This window comes from Leptidea sinapis, chromosome 28 (assembly GCF_905404315.1).
Source record: "Leptidea sinapis chromosome 28, ilLepSina1.1, whole genome shotgun sequence".
Taxonomy (NCBI): domain Eukaryota; kingdom Metazoa; phylum Arthropoda; class Insecta; order Lepidoptera; family Pieridae; genus Leptidea; species Leptidea sinapis.
Genome location: NC_066292.1, coordinates 2,949,183 through 2,975,929, shown reverse-complemented (window position 1 = coordinate 2,975,929; position 26,747 = coordinate 2,949,183). Strand labels below are relative to the sequence as shown.

General features: G+C 34.4%; 1 protein-coding gene across 1 annotated transcript; it reads left to right on the top strand.

The window, feature by feature from the left end:
- The first annotated feature begins 2,306 nt into the window (after nucleotides 1-2,306).
- LOC126973142 (uncharacterized) lies at nucleotides 2,307-25,288 on the top strand. The gene is made up of 2 exons (XM_050820289.1): nucleotides 2,307-2,438; nucleotides 21,083-25,288. The coding sequence occupies exons 1-2, from the start codon at nucleotides 2,430-2,432 to the stop codon at nucleotides 24,221-24,223; spliced, it is 3,150 nt and encodes a 1,049-aa protein (XP_050676246.1). The 5' UTR covers nucleotides 2,307-2,429; the 3' UTR covers nucleotides 24,224-25,288.
- The last annotated feature ends 1,459 nt before the right edge of the window (nucleotides 25,289-26,747 follow it).

The window sequence follows — 26,747 nt, the reverse complement described above, 5'->3', positions numbered from 1 at the left end:
AGATGGCTTAGTAGTAATACTTATCAGCACAAGTGAACTGCTAGTCTTGCAGGAGAAAAAGAACTTCATAAGATTTTTTTAAATCGGTAACACGTGTTTCACCTCTACACGAGGCATCCTCAGGAGATGTTGACTCACCAAATTCTGGCACAAGACTCCTTTCAATCGTGTCGAATTGGTTAACGAGAAATCTTAGCGGAATTTACATCAAAGAAGCCGCTAGCGCAATATTAAGAAGAAAAGTACATGGCCACAGAATCAGAATTATTTCTGACAGTATGGCGGTACTAACAGCGCTGAAGGGTACCACACACAACTCAGCACTAATACACGAGTGTCACCAAACCCTGGGACAAGTTGCCTCTTATAACCGGGTAACTTGCCACGGATCAAGGGACATAGCGGTTCGTTGGGAAATGATGCAGCGGATGAGCTTGCAAAGCGGGCATCGGCAAATCTAGTGACTGGTCCATTGCCACTTCTGCCACTGCCATTCGGGCAAATGCGCTCATGGATGCGCTCTCTTACCAACGACCTACACAAAACCCGATGGATGAATGTCTCAAGCTGTAGACAGTCGAAGGTGGCGATACCTGCACTGTCGCCCAAACTGACACGTAGACTTATCAGCCTCAACAGACATGACATATAATGGTGGGCACCCTAACAGGTCACACATCTCTAAACAAACACCTTTTCACAATCGGAGTAACGGACAGTCCTAAGTGCAGAGGTTGTGTGGCCGAAGTCGAAACGGTCGCTCACGTACTCCTGGAATGTGCGGGGGTGGCCAGGATTCTTTAAAAACCCAAAAAATTCTGAGCGGCACTACGATTGCGCTCGTCACTTGAGACATAGGATGTTAAGTCTCATTTGCCCAGTACCTAATTACACTAGCTACGGTGCCCTTCAGACCGAAACACAGTAATGCTTACACATTACTGCTTCACGGAAGAAATAGGCGCCGTTGTGGTATCCATAATCTAGCCGGCATCATGTACAAAGGAGCCTCACAGTTTAATTATATATAACTTAATAATTATTATATATCTATAACTATATTAATAATACTTAATTTCATGAAGTGAAAATTGTAATTACGAGGAAACGTATCAGGTTTTATTCAGGTTATTTTTATAAATTATTTTCTGTGACGGAAAATGCCGAGCTGCTTACTTAATAAGTATAACTGAATTTTTTCATTGATATGTAAAATTAACATTATTTTACCCCACTTCTAGTTAACTTTCCAATTTTAAAGTAAAGTGGGTAAGTAAAGAAAATAATAACTTAGAAGAAGTTTTACAATATTTACCTATACAGTATAATCTGTCTCTCCTAATAAGTAGGTATCTACCCCAACCTTAATAATTAGATGCTTGGGTTTTTGTGTTTATTTAATTTAATGAATATTTTTTTAAATATAATCTAGAATTTAATGAGATCAATCGAAACTTTTTCTAATTAAAAAAAAAATATTTGTTAATATAACATATATTCCCCGTGATGATAGTTTTAATATATTGTAATCATAGTATTGTAAATATAGTTAAAAGATTTGTTTTGTTTGAATAAAAATCGATATTTGTTTACAAATAAAAACGTTCTGAAGTAACGAAAATACAACTCGAAGTTTTCTTTATTTTTGAAGTTAGTTGAAAACTCGTTACGTCGAGACGCATGTATTTAAAAATAACATTAACAACATACTTACCAAATATTTCATCTCCCAACGTCAGTTCATTACGCCAAAATCTCCGCGGATCATCCGTATACAAATCCCTAAAAAGCCGGTGACACCTTCCCTCCCTCTCCCCCACCTACACTGCACCTGCGCCCGTCTCTCTCTCGCACACAGCGACACAATGCGACACAAACTGCACAGTAGAAACTGTCTCATGTAACTTTATTTAAACACTCCAAAATCGCCCTTATTTTAATCACACTAAGACCACTCTACATTCTGCGACACATTAGACGACATCTACTGCTAACATCCCAACCAAAATAACTACAATCATAAATTCAACTTTAAACATTCGTGTACAAAGTCTAAAATTGTATACAAACTTTAGTAGAGTCGTTACTTGAATTAGTAAACTCGATTTTATAGTTTATACACAGTGATAATAAAGACTAGATTCAAATAGTAGCAATGGAGATCATATTGTAGAGACACAATTTTTAAATGTCACACATAGTCGTCTCTTTTCAGTGGAGTCCTGTGGCATCTGCCCAACTCCTTTGGCGTCCTTTCTGCCTTAGTGTACCCCGCATCTTCCCACCCTCGAAGCGCCCAGTGACCAGTCGAAGACAGTGTACGATAGACGTGTGTTCTTTACAACTGATTGTGGTTTTCGTGTGATGTGATGTTGGTACGTCCGATGTACTGTGAAGTGAAGTGATCACTGTATTGAAAAGAAGCATTCATGATTCAGGTTAGTTTATATTTTAATAAAATTTAGTTTAACAATTTCATAAGCTCCTTTTATCATTCAAATTATAACCAATCACATATTTGATTAAGTGCACTTCAAATAATAAATTAATAAACCAATAAATACAATGAATTACAATTTTGATAATAGCAGTTAGAAAATATTCACAATTTTACATTGTTAAAAATAATTAGTACCAATAAGAATCTCAGACTCGTTAGCACTAATACTGAAATAGAAACTATTTTAATTAGAAAATAATTGATTATTTCTAAGTTTGCTTCTAATCGATTTACTCAAAAATTACTATATTGATTTAAAAAAAATCATCTACAAAAAAACACAATTAAAAAAACTTGAGATCCCCACGAAAATTGCAATAATGTAAACCATCTTAATGAAATTTAAATTCCTTAGTTCTTAAAGAACTACAACTTAATTGGAAAACACGGTCATAATATATACAATTAAGTTATTAAGACCGACATAGTATAAAAACGAATACAAAGAGCATAATTTAAGCATTAAATATAGCACCAAAATGTTTAAGTCTGAAATTTAAACTTATAAAGCATATTTTATTTACCAGAATCATTTACATATATTATTAATAGGGCTAGATAATTAATACTGGAAAGGTTTAATAGGAATAATCTTATCATGATGTGAAAATGGGATAACTATAAATAACATGGAACGAAGACAGCGAGCCTATGAGTAGGTAATATTGAAAAAGATAAACGATATTTAAATAGAAAAACAAATGAAGTTCATCTAAATTTTTTTAAGTCAATAAGTTCCTCGTTCTATTAAAAAAAAGACAATAGCTCAAACGCTCAGCGCGTAGAGCCAATAATTAAAAAAGAACAAGCAGAAGTAATTAGTTGTCATACGCAAAGTAGTACTTATTCAATTTGATACAATTTTTTTTTATACATTTTACTTTTCATTTTCATTTTAATATACATTTTACTATAACTGCTAGCTTGAAGAATTAATGAAATTGGGCTAAGCTTTTCTTTCTGTTATTAAAAAAAACATTTATAATATGTAAAACATAAATATCTAATAATGAAATTATACGAAAATATTATATAGAATTGTAATATAATTTATTTAGCCAAAAGAATACTTCTGTAGCAAAATTAAGCTCTAAATATTAAACTTTAATAAAAACGATTCAACGAGCACAGTGCGAGTAAAATTCTTGAAGCGAAGATTGTTTCGTCGTTGTAAGATGTTGGAGAATTTGAATGCTAGTTCGTAAGAAATTTTATAGTAACTAGTTTCATACTACATGTTTGGATCATGTTAAGTTGTTTAATTTAATTAGGTTGGACTAGACTACATTCTAGTCTGCACAATCGTTTTCAGCTCAAGTTTATAAAATTATAATAACGAAATTAAATTTTAAAAATAGTTTATGAAATATTTCGTTTGCTGCTAACTTCACTTATAGTAAATGTCTTGACAATCCCATCGATTGATCACCTATTATATCATGGAATTGTTAGATCCTGCATGTTAGGTTTTAACAGAGTATGTATGTAGAGAAGAGAATATAAACAGAGGTTTTTTTTTTATAAGTTGATTGACGTCATACTTGGTAACTCTAATTTTAAGACTTTTTTCTCCTATTTATTTGTTTTCTGTCCGAATGCCAATGATTGACGATAAACAAAATACAAAATCTATGACCTGTGTTATAAGTCTGTTTGTCACGATAGTTATATTTGTAATAGTAACCACAAATTATTCTATGAAAGGCATTGTCGACCATTTTTGTATCATATTTTATTTTAAGCATTTCAATCACGCACTAAAATATCGTTCTTATTCTAATCTATGGAAGCTTTCAGAGTAGTTGATTTAAGCTATCATTTGTTACCAATTGATAGAATATTTATAGAATCTTTGAGGTTTTTAAAAATACTTTAACTGTTTAACTTTGGGTATTCGCAGCCTTTATATCGATCTCTAATGTACGCCTGTTGGAAAGACAGCCTGAGTTTTGATTTTTTTCCGTCATATGTGCAGATTTCCTCACGTGTTTTCCTTTACCGTAAGAACATAGATATATTAAGTCGGAAAACCGAAAACAATTGAACAGTAATAATAAAACTTAATAAGTAGTACCTGCCGTTAATTTTGTAGCTTGTACCTTATGTATTGATACAAAACTAACATTATGTACTATCGACAGTAATAAAACAAACTGTTATCCCTTTTCTAGTAACATCCGCGAACCTCTAACAACCACTATCTTCGACTAAATAGTATTTTTTTTTTTTCAATTTTTTGCGAAATCTTTTCACTTGACTCTTGCTTACAAGTTATTCTTAAAGAAGAGGAAGATAAGCAGGCCTGTTACCTCTGCAAGTGATTACCACCACCCCATACTATTTTTTAACATAAGAGGAATGGAAGTGTTGCCAGTATTTAATTCATTTATTTATTGCTAACATTACCATGAATACTTTAACATAAATTTCATTGAAAGCTCTTTATCATAAACGCGAATCATTATGTATACAAATAATAACTGAGAAGAAGACGTACTACGACGCTAAAAGAGTGTTCGGAAGAGCTATTTAACCTGATTCCTGCCACCGAGTTCCACCTTCGCACGACACGCCACAAGTTAGGATATCATCCCCACCATCTGGATGTGTGGCGGTCCTCCACAGTGCGGTTTTCAAGGAGCTTTTTTCCACGTACTACAAAGCTGTGGAATGAGCTTCCTTGTGCGGTGTTTCCGGGACGATACGACATGGGTACCTTCAAAAAAAGCGCGTACACCTTCCTTAAAGGCCGGAAACGCTCCTGTGATTCCTCTGGTGTTGCAAAAGATTGTGGGCGGCGGTGATCACTTAAGAACAGGTGACCCGTACGCTCGTTTGTCCTCCTCTTCCATAAAAAAAAAGAGACGATCACAATATAAATACAAAATGTGGTAGTTCTACTCAACTCAGGGTTGAAGTTATTAAATAATATCATATGAGAAAATATAATATAACGCTGCGATAGATTGCACATTAAAATGTGACTGGCGCATTTTAAAGGTAAAGTTCTGCCAATCCAAATACTGTTGTACTTACATATAATGTCGCTGATTTTAAACAGGCCGCTTACAAATTAAATTCAATTTATATGAAGTAAATAATGACAATAACTTTCTTTCCACTTCTTCTCGTTTATAATCTCAACCATTTTGGAAGTGTGGTCAACGTTTGACATTATTAGAAACGATTGAAACAATTTTGTTTTGATTTCAACAGCTAAGGTAATATGTAAGGGTTGTATGTGCCAATGGCAGGCTTATCTGCATAGGATGCCGGTGTGATTAGGGGTACCACAACGGCGCCTATTTTTGCTGTGAAGCAGTAATGTGTAAGCATTATTGTGTTTCGGTCTGCAGGGTGCCGTAGCTAGAGAAATTTCTGGGCAAATGAGACTTAACATCTTGTCTCAAGATGACGAGCGCAATTGTAGTGTCGTTCAGAATTTTTGGGTTTTGCAAAAGATAATAATAACATAGTATAACTTAAACCAAAACTGCGCTTGTTCCACGAGTAGGTAATCGAACCTGCAACTAGTTGTTGGACCAACGGTTTCCTTTTTTAACAACAAGCTTGCGTGTCCCCTGATGGTGTATTTACCACTGCTAATGTTCTTTTGCAAACCCAGAGAAAGCACAACAGCGCCGTCTTCTTCCAAGGTATTTAAAAAAACGATACTTTAAAAACATAGACGGCCAATGCGTAGACGTAGACGTCGCTTCATTGTGTGTCTTCTGCCGCATTTATTACGGAAAGTGTTCTGAAAAGCTGTTTAACCCGATTTCATCCGCTGATTCCACCTTCGCACGATACGCCGTAAGTTAGGATATCATCCCCACCATCTGGATGTGTGGCGGTCCTCCACAGTGCGGTTTTCAAGGAGCTTTCTTCCACGTACCTACTACAAAGCTGTGGAATGAGCTTCCTTATGCGGTGTTTCCGGGACGATAACGAAGACATTTTTTTTTCCGGGACAATACGAAATGGGTTCCTTCAAAAAAAGCGCGTACACCCTGCTTAAAGACCTGTGATTCCTCTGGTGTTGCAAGTGAATGTAGGCGGCGGTGATCACTTAACACCAGGTGATCTACCCGTACGCTCGTTTATCCTCCTATTCCATAAAAAAATAGAAAACAAGATTACAATTTAAGCCATCATATTTTTGACTAAAGCCATCAACACAAGTTGATTCCGATCAACGAAAATAGATTACCGAAATGTTTACAAGTCATTCGTCACTAGCGCTGCGTCTGTTTCATTTCTAGCGCTTCCATCTCTCGTCCATCACATGTTAAAATATACTACAACGTGGTTAGGTATTGATCTAAAATAGTTTGAAAATTGGCCAGATGTGACTTAGATACTCATCACCACAATCTATCAGCTGCAGTATTTCTGAGCTGGAACGACCATGGAAATCTAAATATTAACGGTAAAAATAATGTTATATATAATTGTTGTTGTGGGATTTCTATTGTGAATACATACATGGAGAGGGCTATGTTCGGAGTTTCCCTGCGAGATCGAATCAGAAATGAGGAGATCCGTAGGAAAACTAAAGTCACCGACATGGTCCAAATAATTGTGAAACTGAAGTGGCAGTGGTCAGGGCACATAGTTCGACGGACAGATGCCCTTTGGGGCAGTAAAGTCCTGAAATAGCGACCACGTACCGGAAGACGCAGTGTTGCATCCCCCCACAAGATGGACCGACGATCTAGCCAGGATGACCGTAATACTTTGGATGAGGGCACAGGACCAATCGTCGTGGAGTTCTGTGGGGGAGGCGCTTGTCCAGCAGTGGACATCTTCCGACTGATGATGGTGATGATACATGAACACATATACATTGCTACGTACGTGCTTGCAACGCTGCGGATATTGATTGACTTGTGTAACAGCAATAGTGTGATAATATCGACGTAAATTTTATTTAAATAAAACAGCAGTTTATTTAAAAAAGACTTACCGATGAAATGTAATATTTTAATTTAATGCCATATTTAGGTACGCGTTTATTTCACGTCCGCCGTTCCGATTAATACTAAATCACTACCTACTTACTCGCTGGTGGTCTGAAATAAGTCCGTGAGGAAACATGTTAAACGCGGCTATTTTATTTCTCATACCTTCTATGGATACTACTTAGGACTAATTTCGCTTAAATAATAAAGCAATAGTAAATAATAATTTAGCTTTGAAGGCTCGGTAGGGAAACACATCTCTTTTTTATGTAATAAGAGACAAGCGTAAGTGACATACAAATCACGCGTTCTTTATTCGACCTCCAAACTTATTAACTTCTAAAATTATGATCAAAATTGTCTCAGAAGTAAACAATGATGCAAATAACACTACCCAGTTATTGTTTATATAAATCTTTAACAAACTAAATATTAAATCAAAATTTTGTTTTACCATAGGTAATTAGTGTTTCTCTTTTGAAAGAATTACTAAGTAAAGCCAGTAACGCTACTTTGAGTAATTGCCTTAGAGCGCCATCTATTGGCATGATGCAGAAAAGTGCGTAGTTTGTAAATAATCTTCGTGAATGTGACCAAACAAACCAGTTTTGATGATGATGATTTGAATGATTTTAAACTTGCTGTCATATTGCGCCATCTAGTGGCAAATTACGACAAATGGATTACATAGAGACATCTCTATACAAAACTACATTGATATGAAAAATAGAAAACAATCCAGGAACTTCTTTTTTATATTTGCGACGACATGGCTCATATTGTTATATAAAAGATAGATATCATAAAAAATACCTAGACGTGATAAGACTGTCTGATAAATAGAAAAATATTAAGCGTTATTAAGAGTTATTAATTAATAACTCTTTTAAAATATATGTTGTTATCATTGTATATACTTGTTTATAATTATATTTTAATTGTTAATGTTATTTTAAATTGTTTCGTCCTTCGTGTAAATTGTCAATCATAAGATTCTTAATAGAGCTATTAATTGTTAAGTTTGTTACTGAAACTACTCAACATAAGCATCTTTACGAATCGTTTTAAATATAATCAAAAGTGTTTTTAATACGAACCTACTTTAAAAAAATATTTTAAAAATATAATTAACATAATTAAGTTAACAATATCTTACTTCAACTTATTATCTTAACATGAATTAACCCAAGACCTCTGTAACTTCTTTTTCTTCTTTAACTTCTTCTTTTTTCTCCAATTAAGGGAAACAACGCCATCCATACCCCGCGGGTTGACATGTTTACACTTTTTGTAATCTACAGAATGTTCAGCAATGCTACATTTGTTACTTAATTTACACTGAGCGATATTTCTGATACCGCACTATACATGGTATAATACATAATAGCTTCATGGAGAACTGAAATGTCTATTTTTTATGAAAACAAGGATATGAGTAAGTTTAACCGATGGTAAATGATACGCTCTGTCTATTATAAAATTCTGATCGGCAATAGTAATTGCACTAGTCACTTAGAGGCATGAGATGTTAAATCTAATTTTTCCTGTAATTTCATTAGCTTCTCATATAGCCGTGTGTATTATAAATATATTGCTGTGAAAATTAGCCTTCAATGCCGGATTTACAGGTCTGGAGGCCTTGGGGCAACTAAAGAGAGGAAGCCCCTAGTCCCAAATTATTTTCAAAATAAAATAGTATTGTTTTTCTTATACAAAATAAAATAATAAAAACATTGACATACTTTGACACAAATTATCTTGCCCCAAACTAGGCATAACCTGTACTATTGGTACAAGACAACGATTTATTTAATACAATATACTTACTTAAACATCCATATTCAACATATTAATGTTTGCACCTACCGGGATTAGAGCCCGGGACGTCTAGTAAATAAATAATAGTAAACAGTAAAAAGTAAGAGTTATCGATGATTTCTGATAATATTTAATATAACCATGTTTGTGCAAAATACGGTTAGTAAAAGTAAAACAAGAAAAAAAATAAAATCAAACGAAAAGTTTACTAGACTAATAGATTTTTTTCCCGAAGTCTATTGTGGAGGCCCCGAAGCTGTAGCCCCGGTTGCCCTCCCCAAAATTCAAGACAAAAAAATTATTGTCAAAGATTACGTTTTAGCCATTTACCAAAACTTCGAAAAGTTGAGCTTGAATCAGCAGAAGTGCAATGAAACTCGTTGCAACTATGTTTAACTATCTACAGTTTCAGCATTTCACATCACATCATACAATGTATTAGAGTAGGATTCCAGTTAAATTAAACCAACCTACTCAAATCAATTAACAAACATCAATATATGAGATCGCGTGCAAAAGTTAAAAGCAACATTGAATATAATTCGCAAAATTATTAGGTGCAAATAATTTTATAGTTACAGCTCCGGGCGTATTTATATCTTGACTTGATTTGAGTTCTTGACGTCCGAGAAGATATGTCGGCCGATACAGACTGGGTGTTGCGCTTTTGAAATGCGTATGCGATTGTATTAGAGCAGGGGTGCTCAAGCTTGAACTGCTGGCGATCTACCTCAAAATTTGTAGACTACGATCGATCGGCTCTGAGAGGCTTCAAGTATGTGTGATGAAGGATTGTCGTGTAGGTAGAGTCTCACGATGACATAGATATTAGTTTTGCACCAAATATGCATTTTTTTAGTCAAGATAAGTGTAGGTCTGCTCTTAAGTGTCAACGAACAACCTCATAGTTATTATTCAGAATTGCGAGTTTATTGTATTATTCTTACTTCTGTATGTGTATTACTCTTGTGATATTATTCTTACAAAACAAACACGTTCTAAAATTCTAAGTTTAACTAAATAGTGACTTTGGATGTTGAAGCGTGACACTGCATGTTCTGAGCATACTTTTCATAAGATGGTACGTAATTACCGATTTTAGTTTATTATACCGGATTTTTTTCTCGAGATCGACTCAAAAAGTACTCGCGATCGACCTGTCGATCCCGATCGACCGTTTGAGCATCCCTGTATTAGGGTATGTGCCCACTGATGTGACCTTTCACTTATGTACAATTTTTAAATGGTATATTTTTTAAGAGCTCGTTTTTGTTGTATATTGTGGCTGCCTCTCTAGTAATGGGTACGACGTTCGGTTCCTAGACAGCCTTTCATTTTCTTCTAAGTCTGGATTTTTGTTATGAAAATAAGGGAAATTGATACGTCCTGTCCATTACAATGCAGTGCCGCTCAGGATTATTGAAAAACCCAAAAATTCTGAGCGGCACAACAACTGCGCTCGTCACTTTGAGACATAAGATGTCAAGTCTCATTTGCCGCCCTTCAGACCGAAACATAATAATGCTTACACATTACTGCTTTATGGCAGAAATAGGTGCCGTTGTGGCACAAGTAAGGGGTTTATCACGATTTTTATAAGTGATATCTTAAAAATGAAACCCAATCATTAGACTTTGGAAGACACAAGCAAAATCAAAGCTTAATTTTACAAGCCGCTTCGATACTTAATGTATCAATTGCTTGAATGATGATGTTTTATTAGTAAATTTTAAATTAACTATTAATATATTCTTCACAACGTGAAATATGGTGACTTTCTCACGTTTAGGTAGGTTAATTCTTTTTAGGTTTACGCCCATCTATTACAGCAAATTTTACGTAAATAAATGAATTTTGAATTTATGGGGCACTTTTCGGAGACAAATCAGTAAATTAAAAAATCAGCGTGCAGCACCTATGTATTGTACAAATTATTTTAACTAATAGGTATACAGTTCTATGAGTAATTGTTATACTAATATTATGGAAACTGGCTTAAAATTGTATACCTAACTAACTAGCAAAAGTGAAATAGAATAGGCAATAAACAGACACCAACTAACTTAAATATGTACGAATATACGTAAAAAGCATTGTGGTCTTTCCCGAACTGCAAATGTTTTTATTGTTTTCGCAAACAACATGGCAAAGGTTATTGTATTGTTATCAGTAGGGTAAGTCTGCCCATTGTGACCGGTTCGCGACCATCGGCTAATCCTCGCTATGTGTCTCACATACGGCGTACTTCAAAGGCGGCACTTTTTAGAAAACTATTGTCTTTATTTTTAAGTATGGGTATTGTTTGCGATTTCTTCCTTATACTTATGGTACATTATGCAAACAGAGTGTAAATAGGCAGATAGGATATGTTATTCTACACAATTTAAGAAAGAAAAATATAGAATACCACATTAACGTATTATGTATAAATATTGTATATTTCATTAAAAAAAGCGCCACAAAAAGAATTCTGGGAGAGTTTCTTGCGCCGCTTCTTCTCTCTCAGAGCGCAAATTGTTTCCGAAGCGGTAGTAGTGTCTAGTATGTAAGAAATGACGGGAAAAAGATCTAAAGAAATCAATTTTGAAAAAATAAATGCCTTTTATGGGCGCTCGAAAGAAAAATATTTAGTTACACTGTGACATACTCCTACTAACGGAGCTTTAACATATGGGGCCGTTGTCTGGGTAAGTTGGAACTCACGCTTCTATACCTGTTAGCCAACAAACATGTACCACATAACACTCACTCCTAATGCTTGCGGTCTTCACGACATCATCATCATATCTGCCGGGAAAAGCCCACTGTTGGACAATGCTGGCCTCCCCCAAAGATCTCCACGACGATCGATCCTGCGCTGCCTTCATCCAACCTATTCTGGCGATCTTGACCAGATCATCGGTGGACATATAAAGCTTCACGACATAATGGTGTTATATTTCGTGCATATACCTGTTCCCTCGTTCTCTATGAACCTTCCTGTTTTACTTTACATAAAAAAAAATATATTACCCCTATTGCTTAAGGACGAAATATTCATACTCATTGTACAAAGCTACCGCCAACCATACCTGGTATCTAGATTGGAAGTCAGTATCATTAAATACATTGGTGATTTCGTTTATGAGATCGCTATAGGTACATACAATGTCGTTGTGATCTTGATCACTATATCATTATCTTAAACAACATACTATATGTGACACTACGATGAATATAGAATGTCTACTTATTATAAAATTATATTATGATATATTTTAAGTAGAAATGAAAAAGAAAGTAAAGCGACTCAGAGTAAACTCACTATATTATGTTTAGTTGCATAGCACACTCAAGCCTTTCAGGATGAGAAGAAATAATAGGAAGTGCACGTTGAATTTTTTTTATAGTACAGAATTTTATACACCAGGCTTCTTTGCACCTGATGCCGGCTAGATTAGGGGTACCACAACGGCGCCTATTTCTGTCGTGAAGCAGTTATGTGTAACCATTACTGTGTTTCGGTCTGAAGGGCGCCGTAGCTAGTGAAATTACTGGGCAAATGAGACTTAACATATTGTGTCTCAAGGTGACGAGTGCAATTGTAGTGCCGCTCAGAATTTTTGGATTTTTCGAGAATCCTGAGTGGCACAGCATTGTAATAAGCAGGGCGTATAAATTACCATCAGCTGAAAGTCGTGCTCGTCTCGTCCTTTATTGTCATCATCAAAAGTTGACTGATTTCCACATATGTTTGTTCTTTTTAAAATAACAGCTGCAGCTGGAATTTAACTGCATTTTGTCAAGTTTTACTTTTTAGTATTAGCCAAGTCAATAGTCATATTTTAAAGTTGTAACAATGAACATAGACAAACCAACATAATAGTACAATAATCTATTTTATGACCGACCAAAGGTTTCGAAAAACCTTAAAGTGACATTAGTTCTGCTAATCCCGTGCAAGTGGCACGAGGCAGGTAATGCTATTGTTATCGTTATCAGTCATAGGTCAACCCCTACCCTCGCTCGTCGCTGCTTCTCTGATGTCGCACAACCATGGTCAGTCTTGTATGTGTCGGCGAGGTGATCAAAGTGAGTTGTGACAAGAGTAAAGTGTAATATGAGTGACGACATTGAAAATAGTTTGAGCAAGCTAGCTCAGTTTGTAAAGCGATGGTGGGAAGATGACTATAGCAAGGTCAGTCTTAACAACACTTAATTATTAAAACAGCAAGTTATTAGAGCAAAAAGATTTATGATAATCTTAAAAGTTTAATTCAGTTTGGTTCAGTAGATACTCATTCGCTTTGAAGAATCGATTATGTATTTTCTTAGACGTAATTTGACTCACACGGTTTTTAAATATAATTATTGTATTTTTCATCAAGCCATTTAAACTGTCTTCAAACATTTCATGTTCTGACCGACATTTGATCTGTAGTTTATCCAATTATTATTAATACCCATAGCGACGCCACGAGGTGCTTTAAGCCAAGATTAAGATAATCCGGGCCCACTATACTTGTCCACGGTATATCATTACGAGTATTAACGCTAAGCGATCCAAGGATAATTTCATAAGGATCTAAATTGTATCAAAACATAACAAGCAGTAATAATGTCCTTGTAATAATAGTGAGGGAGCTTCAATTTAGTTTTGTTGGACGCGTTTGATAAAATAACTCTTCAAGTATCACAAGTGTTTATTTTTTAATCTGTTAAAAATCTGGATCAAATTAAGTATTTTTTTACTCTATTACAATTACTTAAACTTCTTTGGTCATTCATAATTTTTGGTAATTTTTCAATCAACTTCGCTTTTTATAGTATTATCATGTTGATACGAAGTCATTTTATTGAATTAGCCGTTATTTTTCGGAAATCCATAATCATCGAACGTTTTTTTAAGTTATCTTAAGTGTAAATTCTGCTTATATTTGTCTTCAATCAATTGGATACGTCTTTCGCCTCTACACGAAGTGTGCACCAGTGGGAGGCTCCTTTGCACAGGATGCCAGCTAGATTATAGGTACCACAACGGCGCCTATTTCTGCCGTGAATCAGTAATGTGTAAGTACTACTGTATTTCGGCCTGAAGGGCACCGTGGGTAGTGAAATTACTTGGCTTGTTAAAAGAGACTTGACAACGTATGTCTCAAGGTGACGAGGCACTGCATTTAAATGGGCAGGGCGTATCAATTACCATCAGCTGAACGTCCTGCCCGTCTCGTCCCTTATAAAAAACTCCTCAGGAGATGTTGACTCGCCAAATTCTGACACGAGACGTGTATAGGTGAAACACGTGCGGAATTGATTGAAGACAAATATTAGCGGAATTTACACTCAAGATAACTCAAAAAAGAAATTTTGATTGATACGAGTAACTTCAAAGTTGCGGTGGCCAGTTGTATTCCCTAGCATCAACCCCATTTCACCTAATGATACATTCTGTGTTACACATTGTTGACCAAAATGCAATATGTATAAAATTTTATGAGTTTCTTCAATAACAATACAATTACAATTTTTTACAATTTAAAAAAAAAAAACAAATTAATCAACAAAGGCATAAATAAAAGTTATATTAATTACAGAGGATGTCTACTCGACACTAACTTAAATTTTATTAAATATTTAAAAAAAAAAAAACATTCATTCTCTCTAACAATATAACAAACACTACCCTGACTGATTTTTTTAATCTCGTGGATTTATTTTTTATTTGAGCAACATAGAGTAGGTATGCACCCTGCCAAAGATATTTATGCGTTAAAAATAATTGAGACATGAAACGATTGACATATCACAATAACTAAGCTTTGCAGTTCTTTGATGTACTTATTTTGATTTTATTTACATTTTTCAATATGATTTTTTATTCTATTAATTTCCCAACTCCATAAAATTGATTTTTATGGTTGTAGTTTAAAACAAAATAACACCTCGAATTACATGGAGTATATTTATCCAAAATAGATCTTTAATAATCCAGTCTTCAATTATCTATTATTAGATAAGTCCTATCCCAACCAACGTAAGCCCAATAAATAAACTATATAGCTTACACAATACTAGGACACTGATTCATATTGATACGAACGTTAATTAAATTAAAACCGGCAAACAACTCGGTGCCCACCCACGCCGCCATGATGCTATTGTTAAACGAACGACAAATATTGATACTCGATGTTTGGTGTCGACATTCAATCCAATGGGAATAATGCTTGTAATGAACTCTTGTTCTAGTGAAAGGTACAGTAGTGGGTGCATTTACCCTATTATATATATAGTCTTATTGCTTCCGACAGCTTTCTTCTTGTACTCTGTTTAAACGCTGTATGTTCTTTACATATTTATATACGTCTTACCCCAATCTTCAGCCAAAACAAAAATTAAAAAATTAATTGTCGTGGGTCTATTCTTGTACATCACCATCATCAGCCGTAAGACGTCCACTGCTGGACAAAAGATTTCCACGACGATCGGTCCTGCGCTGCCCTCATCCAACGTATTCCGGCGATCTTGACCAGATCGTCGGTCCATCTTGTGGTGGGCCTACCAACACTGCGTCTTCCGATGCATATATAGTAGATGGCAATAGTAAAAATTAACACACTTTCACAGAAATTATCTACAAGGCACCTAGCATTCAGTAGGCCATAATTTGTGAAATATCAACTTCAAAGTATTGGAAATAGCACTCCCATGACCTAGAATGAAATTATGTGAATGTTCTTTACAAGTTGATGCTGTACGTAGCATGCTTGTTGATCGGCATATCATCTACTTTGTTCATTCTCCTAAGAAGCCTTTAAGAAGAAAGACAAAACACAACGTTACAAGTAACTCACTTGATACTAAGTGGCCCCCGTTGCCTAGGAGTTAACACGTCATATGGCTGATACTCCGAGGAGTTCGGAGTAAGATTACACAGGTCAAAGATTGCTTGTTGTTGAGAATTCCTTAGGAACCGTATTTTGAATGAATGTCACGTATCTGGAAATCAAGATTGAATTTGAAATTAGATAATTTTTTAGAAAAGATGTAACAATGTCAAATATTTATAAGAAAACAAGCTGACCCGACAGATGTTGTTCTGTAGATAATTAAACAAATACTGTTTTATAGGGATTGCCAAAAAATATTTCAAAACATCAAGAATAATTTCGTAAAAAATGCTCCCTGTTGTTATAATGAAAACAGCACTCCATGAAGTAATCCCCATTTAAATCCGTTCATTAGTTTAGGAGTCCATCGCGGACAAACAACGTGACACGTAATTTATATAAAGACACTAGCTGACCCAGCAAACGTTGTATTGCCGATATTAAAATCGCGATACAAAAGTAACTGTTGATCGTAGATGCGTGAAAATTTGAAGTTGTATGTTTAATGCTGACTCATAATCAAACAAATTTAAAAAAAAAATGACAAAAAACGACGTGGACCACCCTTAACATTTAGAGGGATGAAAAATAGATGTTGTCCGATTCTCAGACCTACCCAATATGCACTCAAAATTTCATGAGAATCGGTCAAGCCGTTTCGGAGGAGTTCAATGTTTAACACCATGACACGAGAATTTTATACATTAGATTAAGAGCCTTGAGTTTTGTAGTAGGTATATAGAACTATATGTAGCTTAAGAGTGTTTTACGTTGGTGCTGCGAGTCTGTGAGAGCATTACTCATTACAAGCGCTCAGATGAACATCTATGTCGAAGCTTTATAGCCCATGGCTATAATATACCGACATTTTAAAACGGTGAAAGAACCTACCACTAATACTTTGTATTTAGTGTATAGAGTGAAATTCTCGGTGAGATACCGAGAGATATAGACAGATATATTTCAATGCAGGGAGTTACACTTTTCCAGATATCATACAGCAAACGTGTCACACACTCAAGTAGGATAGAGTGAGCTGATGCCAAGTGCCCACCACCTGATACTGAACGGCATCATCTTTTAACACCATAACAGTGAAAATAAACAAAAAAGGGGCTAGATTGTGATTATTTTATAGCGATAGAAATGACTGTATAATATTGTATATTTTTATTGAAAAGAGCGCAAAAAAAAGAATGCTGGGAGAGTTTCTTGCGCCGCTTCTTCTCTCTCAGAGCGCCATTTGTTTCCGAAGCGGTAGTAGTATCTAGTAGTTATTAGAAATGACATCAAAAAGAATTCTAAAGGAATAAATTTTGAGAAAATAAATGCCTTTTATGCCTTTTAATTAGTAACGCAACATATTCTAACTTATGTAAGAAAAAGAAGGAAAAGTCATTAAAGTTATTTTTTTTAATTAATTCCATGAGATTACTTTCTGATATCAATTAAATCAATTTAAGCTTTAAATTGCATCTCTTTCTACTACACCTAAACTACCTTACTACTACCTACCTACGACACGCAACTAAAGTATCGCTGATTTAAATATTTTTCGTGATACAGTATTTACTAGTACGAAAGGATAGGGTAAATCATTCTAATGACAGCCACTTAGTTACCTTTATTAACGAAAGTTAACTTCGAATAATAATAAATTATATTGGGTTTAGTTTTTTTTATGAAAATAAGGGACGAGGCGAGCAGGACGTTCAGCTGATGGTTATTGAAACGCCCCACCATTACAATGCAGTGCCGCTTAGGATTCTTGAAAAAATCCAAAAATTCTGAGTGGTACTGCGATTGCGCTTGTCACACACACAGACATAAGATGTTAAGTCTCATTTGCCCAGTAATTTCACTAGCTACGGAGCCCTTCAGATCGAGATACAATAATGCTTACACATTGCTGCTTTACGGCAGAAATAGGCGCCGTTTTGGTACCCATATAATCTAGCCGGCTTCCTGTGCAAAGGACAATAAATAATTTAATCAGTTAGGGAGACTCTAACTGATTAAATTATTTATATTAATAAACAGAATATTGCTAGTTTTCTTACTGTAATAAATATTATTATTATTATTTTTATTATTATTATTTTACCGATACAATTTATTACAATCTTATTGCAGAACTATTTTATATGAATCGGTTATCTAGACTTTATTATAAAGTGTTTTAGTGCAGCCTAATAGTGCAACTGGTTCTATGTGCGGTTTTGATAATAGATTGTATATTAATTTGCTATTAATAATTAATCAAAATAATTAAAATTACAAGAATGTAACACATCACTCGATACATCATTGAAAATTTCCCACGAATTCGTCTCCTGCGCATGCTAAATACGATCATTACACAAAATGGTAATTCATTTCACGAACGCCGAACCTGTTTGACTTATGTATCATACGCAAAACATTAACAATCGATTTACGACTCTATTACAATGTTGTAGAGGCGATTACTGCACCCGCAAGGAAAAAATCCGTGATATATGTCCACTTGTACAATATGTAAGATTTTTCGAGTTGTTCGAAAATAGTATTTATTGTCTCGAGATAAAGATTAAGTAAATGTTATGCTTAATGGTCAATAACCCCGAGATTACTGATCTTAAGTATTTTACGATTGCATAAATACTTACTTATAATTCCTTTATGATATTTTCGGTCTGCAACTTTTATATTAAGAAGTTATATTATTTAATATTTAATTCCTTTTTATAAAGTGCTATTTTCGATGTTTCGTACGGAACTATGGAAGAAATTTTGTTACTAGAATTCACTAGTGAAACAATATCACAACAAACTACGTTATAAAGATTTGTGCTATGAATATACGATTGGTCGCAACGAACGGTTCAAAAAATTTTTTTTCTAAATATCACATATCATAAATTTTTACAATAATATAAAACAAATATAAATGTATCCGTAACCATGTTTAAAACGAATTAAAAGAACTAGCCGAAAGCCACCTTTCCCCTCCTTTTCTTCCAATTGATCAAATTTCACTTTGAATTTATAGACGTTGGCCACTGAAATGGTAAAAAGTTTAAACTATCAACATGCATGGGGTTCACTTGATGTTTTGTGAACACCCCTGCTCCTATATTTTAATTCATAACATCTATTTTAACAAGCCTCATTATTAAAAACTTAATTTTTTTTCTCTCTCAAATATAGCATAATAATATGCTCGCTACCCGGAATTCATAACAACATTATAAAGATCGGTAGTACATGGACTTATTTGAACTGCATTCAAGAATCCAGAAATTATCTTTCACAAATCTTATTTATGTTTCTATAATAACATACTTGCATAAGCGGAATGACATAACATCTGTACAGGACAAAAATTCAAATGATAAAAAATTAAAAACCCAATTTTAATATAAAATACCTTAATTGGAGCATTTACCTCAAACTTAGATTCACATTAACATAATGACAAAAATTCGAAACCATTCGAATATAATTTAGTACACAGCAAATGCTCTATAATTTTATTCAAAAGAAAGGTATACTTAATATAAACGACACTTTAGTGATTATCCGTTGTGGCATTAGATTTTTTTCAATGATACCAGTTCTGAAACTTAAAATTGCCCCCGACGCGCCGGCGCGGGCAAACGACAATTTAATTTTCCTCGGAATCGGATAATGACATAGCAACCCTATCGCTTACACGCTATAATCGAGTGACAAATGATTTTAAAAAGGCGACAATCAACTAACCACAACACGAAGGGTTGCCACAACTTATGTTTTCAATTATATATTTTTATATAATTGAAAGTAATTCTCTTCGTAGTTTGATTAATGAATGCCATTTTAAAGTCTTCTGTATTTTCATGGAATGTATCTACTATAATAAAAACTATTTATTGTTAAGTGCATGTATTGGATGTTTTTGAGTTTTAAAGGTACATTATCAATGAATAGTTTTATTTTACAAAACTTTCACTTAATCCAGAGGTCTCTTTTGTTTTAAATACTACGCAGACGTGTGTTAACGTTGCGTGATGTGTTGTATGTGATCACTTATCTCATCTCATAGCTTATTGAATTCACTTGATTTCCCCTATTATTAAAAAAAAAATTATAATATAAGCCCGTGAAAGTCTGGCCAATTTAGATTCAGTCGTTTTGGCGTTTACTGGGACCAGACAGACGGAGAAAATGATACAATTTTACTATTTTTGTATAAACAGCTTTTTTATTTACAAACAGACACTTCAATTTTATTTATATTATGTATAGGTTAACAACATTTACGAAATCTCCGCTCCTCAATGTTAATTCTATTCTACGTCTGCCAACTCGTACCGGCCCAAATACTTAACAAATTAATAGTAATTTCGTCGGAATTAAATCGTTCGTAACACGCGACACCAACCACTTTCCTATTCCTGACTCTAAACCGTCATTTTACACAATTTGAACCAATCTCTTGGTTCGTGGAATTAATTTGATATTAGCCTTTACTTAAGGTGTGGCGTTGTCTCAATTGTTGCTTTGCAGAACCTTTTATAACCTGTGTTTAGACTGCAGATCGTATTAGAAGCTTAGGTATAATTGTAGGGTTTGAAATTGATTTCCGTGCGTGTTTAAAAATCAAATTAAGTAGAACTAATATCAAATATAAAGTTCTCGAAAATATTATCATTAAAGATTAGTTAACTATGTTGAAAATATCATTACTTAAGATGTGATGTCTCAAAAATAACTACAGAAAATTTTAGGAAAAACAATTATTTTCATGAAATGGAAAATGCAAACGAAATCTTGTAATACGCAAGGGCTAACATAGACACGAAATTAAAAAAAAAATATGGAAATCTAGAAAATATTTCCATTGATAATGATACCCCAAAATATGCGCCTTTTTCATTCATGTTCTCAAACCGTTTTTATTTTGTCCACAGGAATCGCATTCGAGTAGTTCAGAACGATGGAGTGGGCGTGGGCCAGAACACAATATGGCGTTGCAACAGATACTTAAGCTTCAAGAAGCCAGAGCTCTTCATAAAACATCCTTATTACCGATTTATAAGAAAAATGACTTACACTCTCCACATTCAGCAAGTGAAACACAGGAGAGACCAATAAAAGATACTCGAATAGTTGAGCAAATGAAGCTCGAAACAGAATTTCGAAAACTTATGGAAAGATCTGGATCTGATCGGAATGATGAATCTATGCAATATTTTCAGCATATGATGGAAATGAAACAGAATTTGGACTACTTAAGTAGTATCCAGAGGAGGGATACTAAATATTTCTTTGATAATGATTCGAAAGATGTGAAAAAGGAAGCTATCTCCCCAATAGCTTATCCATATTCTCCTGAAACTAATCTATCACCTAAAAGAAGATCACCTACCGCAACATCCCCTGAGCTTAACGGTAGACCGCATAATAACCATTCAGCACCCTCGAGCCCCATGTCAACGATAGCGAGTCCTGTTACTTCATCACCTTTGAATCATTTACAGAACATGCAACCATTCGATTTTAGAAAACAGAAGAAAAATGAACCAACCTCAGTTGATAGTATTGTAAATCACAGAGAAAGAAAGCATTATGATACCAGCATAGCAGAGAAAGCTAGTGTGGATTTAATGAGAAGACAATTATTTAATTTTACACTTCCATCAAATTTACCTCTTCCCAATATGCCAATGCCGTCGTCATTTTCTCATCCTGCAGCAATGGTAGCAGCTTTGAGTCAAAACCCCATGGGTCTTGCATCATTACATGCATTGTTGCCTCAAATGTCAAAGAAACCGGTAGAATGTAATGATACTATGTCAGTAAATACAGCCAAAGAACAATCTGATGATGAAAATGTTCTTAACTTAAGCAAAGATGCTTATGAAGGACAGCAACACAGAGATATTGTGAATGGAAAGTGTTTAAGTCCACAAAAAAGACATTGGGGGGCATCTCATATGCCCTTAAATTTAGGAACACATTTCATAAATCCCGCAACAGGTAAGAAAAGAGTTCAGTGTAATGTGTGTCTTAAAACCTTTTGTGATAAGGGTGCATTAAAAATTCATTTCTCAGCTGTCCATCTTCGTGAAATGCATAAATGTACCGTTGAAGGTTGTAGTATGATGTTCAGTTCAAGAAGATCTAGAAATAGACACAGTGCAAACCCAAATCCTAAGTTACATTCACCACATTTAAGACGTAAAATTTCTCCTCATGATGGAAGAAGTGCGCAATCTCACCCTGTGTTGATATCGCCTCATTCGGCTGGTTTAAGTCTTCCACCAGTCTTGAATCCAATGCACACATTTGGGTCTTACCCTTTGATGGATTCCTCACATAATATGAGACATCTGCAAGCGCAAATGGCATTGGATTATAAAAATAATATGAATATGAACTACACATCTACATTGGAACAAAGCCATATGATGCGACGTGAATCCAGTTCTGTCGAGACTAAAGATCATGATGGCCAACCTGAGTCTGATGAAGACGATGGTATAGTTGTTGTTGCTGGTGAAGATGAGGATGATGAACATTATCACAATGTTGACTCCAATGACTATTTCTCTAACATAAATAAATGTAATACATCTATTGAAGATTCTGAAACAGAATATGACCAAAGGAGCAACAGTGATAATAACGAAAGTTTGGAAGGAAAGAAGAATGAGATTATCAGTCCCGAAATTTTGAAAAGAAAACGTAAGAATTTAAATCCAACTAGACTACATAATAATTCTATAAGTGAAGAAACACATAAAGATAATCAAATAACAAATATTCAGACTGATGATAGTGGAGCTTTAAATTTAAAGCGCACAAAACTGGAAGGAAGTACAATAATTGAGAACGCACACTTAGAAAAAATTGATATCAAACAAAACGCGATATCTACATTTCCAAAAATAAAAGAAGAGATTGTTTACCAAGATATTCCTCCTAGTGACAACATAAAAATAAAAGAAGAAACAGAAGAAAATGAAAATCGTAAAACAACCTATTCGCCCACACAATTTACATCAGAGAACTCATTGAAGAAATTAGAAAACTTATCCAAAGGCAACTTTCCGCATCTTATCTCGCATAAGAAACCCGATACGCAAAATATAACGGGGCCTTACAACCTTTGTGTAAACGAGTTCACTGATTTCTCCGATAGGTCCCCAACCTCCTCAGTATCGAGTTATGATAACAATCCAGACGAAACTCGAGGTCAAATATATGGACACTTTGAGGAAGGTTTTTTCATCACAACTACGGATGTGCCAATCGATACTGATAATCCATTAAAATGCAAAGTCTGTGAAAAAATATTCCAAAACATCTTCATTATAAAAACACACTATCAAAATGTTCATTTGAAAGTTATGTATAAGTGTACACATGAAGGTTGCAGAGCTGCTTTTACAACACGAAGAGTAAGAGATAAACACAGCGTTAATACAAGCTTACATAAAAAAATTGTTAACGATAGACCTGAAGATGATTACAGAATTCTTGAGCTAGCTCGTGAGCAAGTAGAACAAATTGCAAAACATGTAGAAGACGACCGTCCTGTACCCTACGTGGAGTCTTCTAAATATTACAGGATAAGAGACAGTGTAAAACCCAAGAATTCTTTGAGCCACTTTCCCCTCTCCGCGTCATTTCCACCATTATTACCAGACACATACTTAAATGGTCGTGACATGTTAAATCAACACCCATTTCTATTTGCACCATTTGGCATGCTCCCAAATTTCCCACCTCTGCCGTTTAATTTTCTACATCCAAATGCATTCGGCTGCCAGAATCAAAATTATTCACCGAACGTGCCAAAAGTGAATTATTTCGTCGAAGAAGAGTTACCGAGGCCAAATAAGGATGGTTACTATCCATGTCGAGGCTGTCGAGAGAATTTCAAGGATCTGCTTAATCTAAAAACCCACTGCGAAACGGCCCATGCGCAATTATTGCATCGGTGTTCGATTAACGGTTGTAACGCCGGTTTCTTCTCTAGAACTAGAAGAAACATCCACTCGGAGGCTCACTATTCTTCACAAAGATCCAGCAAAGTGGTTTCATGACGATAAAACTTTTGTAAAATGTTAGTTTTGTATATATACAATTAGGAATATATTGGACGAAAGTCTGACATATCTAAATAATAATATGACTGATGAACTGGTACATAACAAAATAATAAATAAAAACTATTTGTAAATATTTTATTAATTGTAGTAAGTTTCAATTTTATCATTGTAGTGACTTAAATGTAAAAGGCAGTCAAAGAGCTGACATCTTTTAGACATTATCTTGTCGTCTCATTCCCAAAGAGATGGACAATGTCGTGAAAGCATAAATTATCAGTAGTACTAGGCACTAGGTTCAATGTCCTTCTATGCTGTTTCTGCACGTCCGCTTTATTACGTGCTCGTTTGTTCATTCGTAGTCTTAAGTGAAATCTTAAAATATATATATATCTAATTGGACTTCTTAACATTCCATAATAGTGCAATAAATGTATCTTAATATGTAATAGTTTGTATATAGCCATTTCCGATTTCTATAAATATTTATCAAATGATTTGGTGCTAATTACCCATACTAAGTTAAGCATCAATAGCTGTGTAATGTATTATATATGTAATTATAGTTAAGTACCAAAAAGTATTATAGTTATTGTGAGATTTGAAAATGTAAATAGTTTAAAGCAAAGATCATCTTAAAACGACTGAGTGAATTTTACCAACGCATTGCATTTAAAAGAACAAGTTTCATTGCTACTTTTTTGTTTTCCCCCTTTTTTTCCCAACCTTCTTGCTAAAATGTATGAAAATAATGATAGTCGACACATGACGATTATCATATTGTTATTTTTATAGATTTTAGAGTTTTGTTTTCGACTTCCGTGGCGTTACTTTGATTTTTCTACTGATTCAAAGTTGTCTTGACAAGCTCTTCTGATTCTTGTACATTAATTGTTCTTTATTTTTCTCTATGATGTTAATTTTTTTCCGTAATTTTGTACTAATAATTTTATGTCGTTCCAGTGATGTCGTTTTAAGCTATCTTTACGGTATTTGGGTTGTTACCCCAATTATGTTACTTGACTTGCCAAACATAATATTGCAATAAATAATTACAAAAAGGTTTTGTATTTTTTATTTAACTAATATCCTGCAATTTTCTTGCTAGCCATAGAAAAGTTTGGTTTATTTTTTGGAGTATCAGACTGTATTTTTTTTTTATTTTACTCTGCGTTATGTGCGTTCACTTACTTCCTACGTGTAACGAGATTTCACTGTTTTTATGAATGACTAGCTGACCCGACAGACGTTATTCTGTATATAATAAATTAAATAATGTTTTTATATGAATTTGTCAATAATATATCATAACATCAAAAATTACTTCGTAAAATATGCACCCTGCTGTCGTAATGAAATTGTTTCACAGCAGAACTGCCTAACCGTGCGTCAATAAATTCTCTCATAGAAATTATGTATGGACACATCAAAGGAAAATCAAATTTGTTGTTTTTATTTAATTTAGCAGCATTTTCCTATTTATTCACCTTTTAAACCTTCTCTGGACTCCACAAATAATTCAATACCTAAATTTGCCAAATCGGTCCACCCGTTCCCGAGTTTTAGCGAGACTAACGAACAGCAATTAATTTTTATATATATAGATTTAATCTGCGATCACGGATTCAATTCTTACTAACCAAACTTTTTCCATTCTAATATGCATTAATTATTGCCTTCTTTGTAATTAGAGGATAAACAGGAAGTGGGTTGACTAATGATAAGTAATCACCGCCGTCCGTCCTCTCGGCAACGTTATCAGACACTTTGACGTGTACGCAATATTATATATCCAAAGTTTCTTCATATTATGTGAAAGAAAGTTCATATTGCATGGGTTGTGTTTTAGCTTGTGATGTACAAAGCAATGCTGATTCTGGTAGGAATCCGATAGAGTTATTTAAAGCAATTCTAAACAGAATCTCATGTGATAAGTCATATATTAAATACTCAAAATTATACTTTACAAACCCACATTAATATGTAGGTTTTGTTCGGTTTTAGTTTAACCTTTAAAATAAATCATAAGCTAAGGCGAAGATATACCATCTGCTATTCATTTGTACCTATCATGTCTACGCCGTCTTGTTTGATTTCCAGCTAGACTTCGCGATAAACATCTAAATAATTAAGTCTTAGTGTTTTCGTTGATTATGGCGAGTGTTAACATTTAAATAAAACACTTTTAAAGGATTAAAACACGTGTAATTGTAACTGTGTGCAGATGAAATGAGTCCCACTGAAAACGAGATCTGGAAAGGTCTTGAAACGTCGTCGGGCTGACTAAAATAAAAATAAAAAAGTAACTTTTACGCAATATCTAATGTAAAAACACACATACAATTACACGCGTTTTAATGCTTTAAAATTGTTTTATTTAAATGATTAAGTCTTAAAAAACAAGGATTCTTTATTGTTGTTTTGCCTCTCGCTGCTAGACAACCGATGAAAACAAGCCAGGCTTATTACTTTTCGATTTGAATGTCACTTTGTGTTAGTGCGCGCATTGCTCAAAATATAG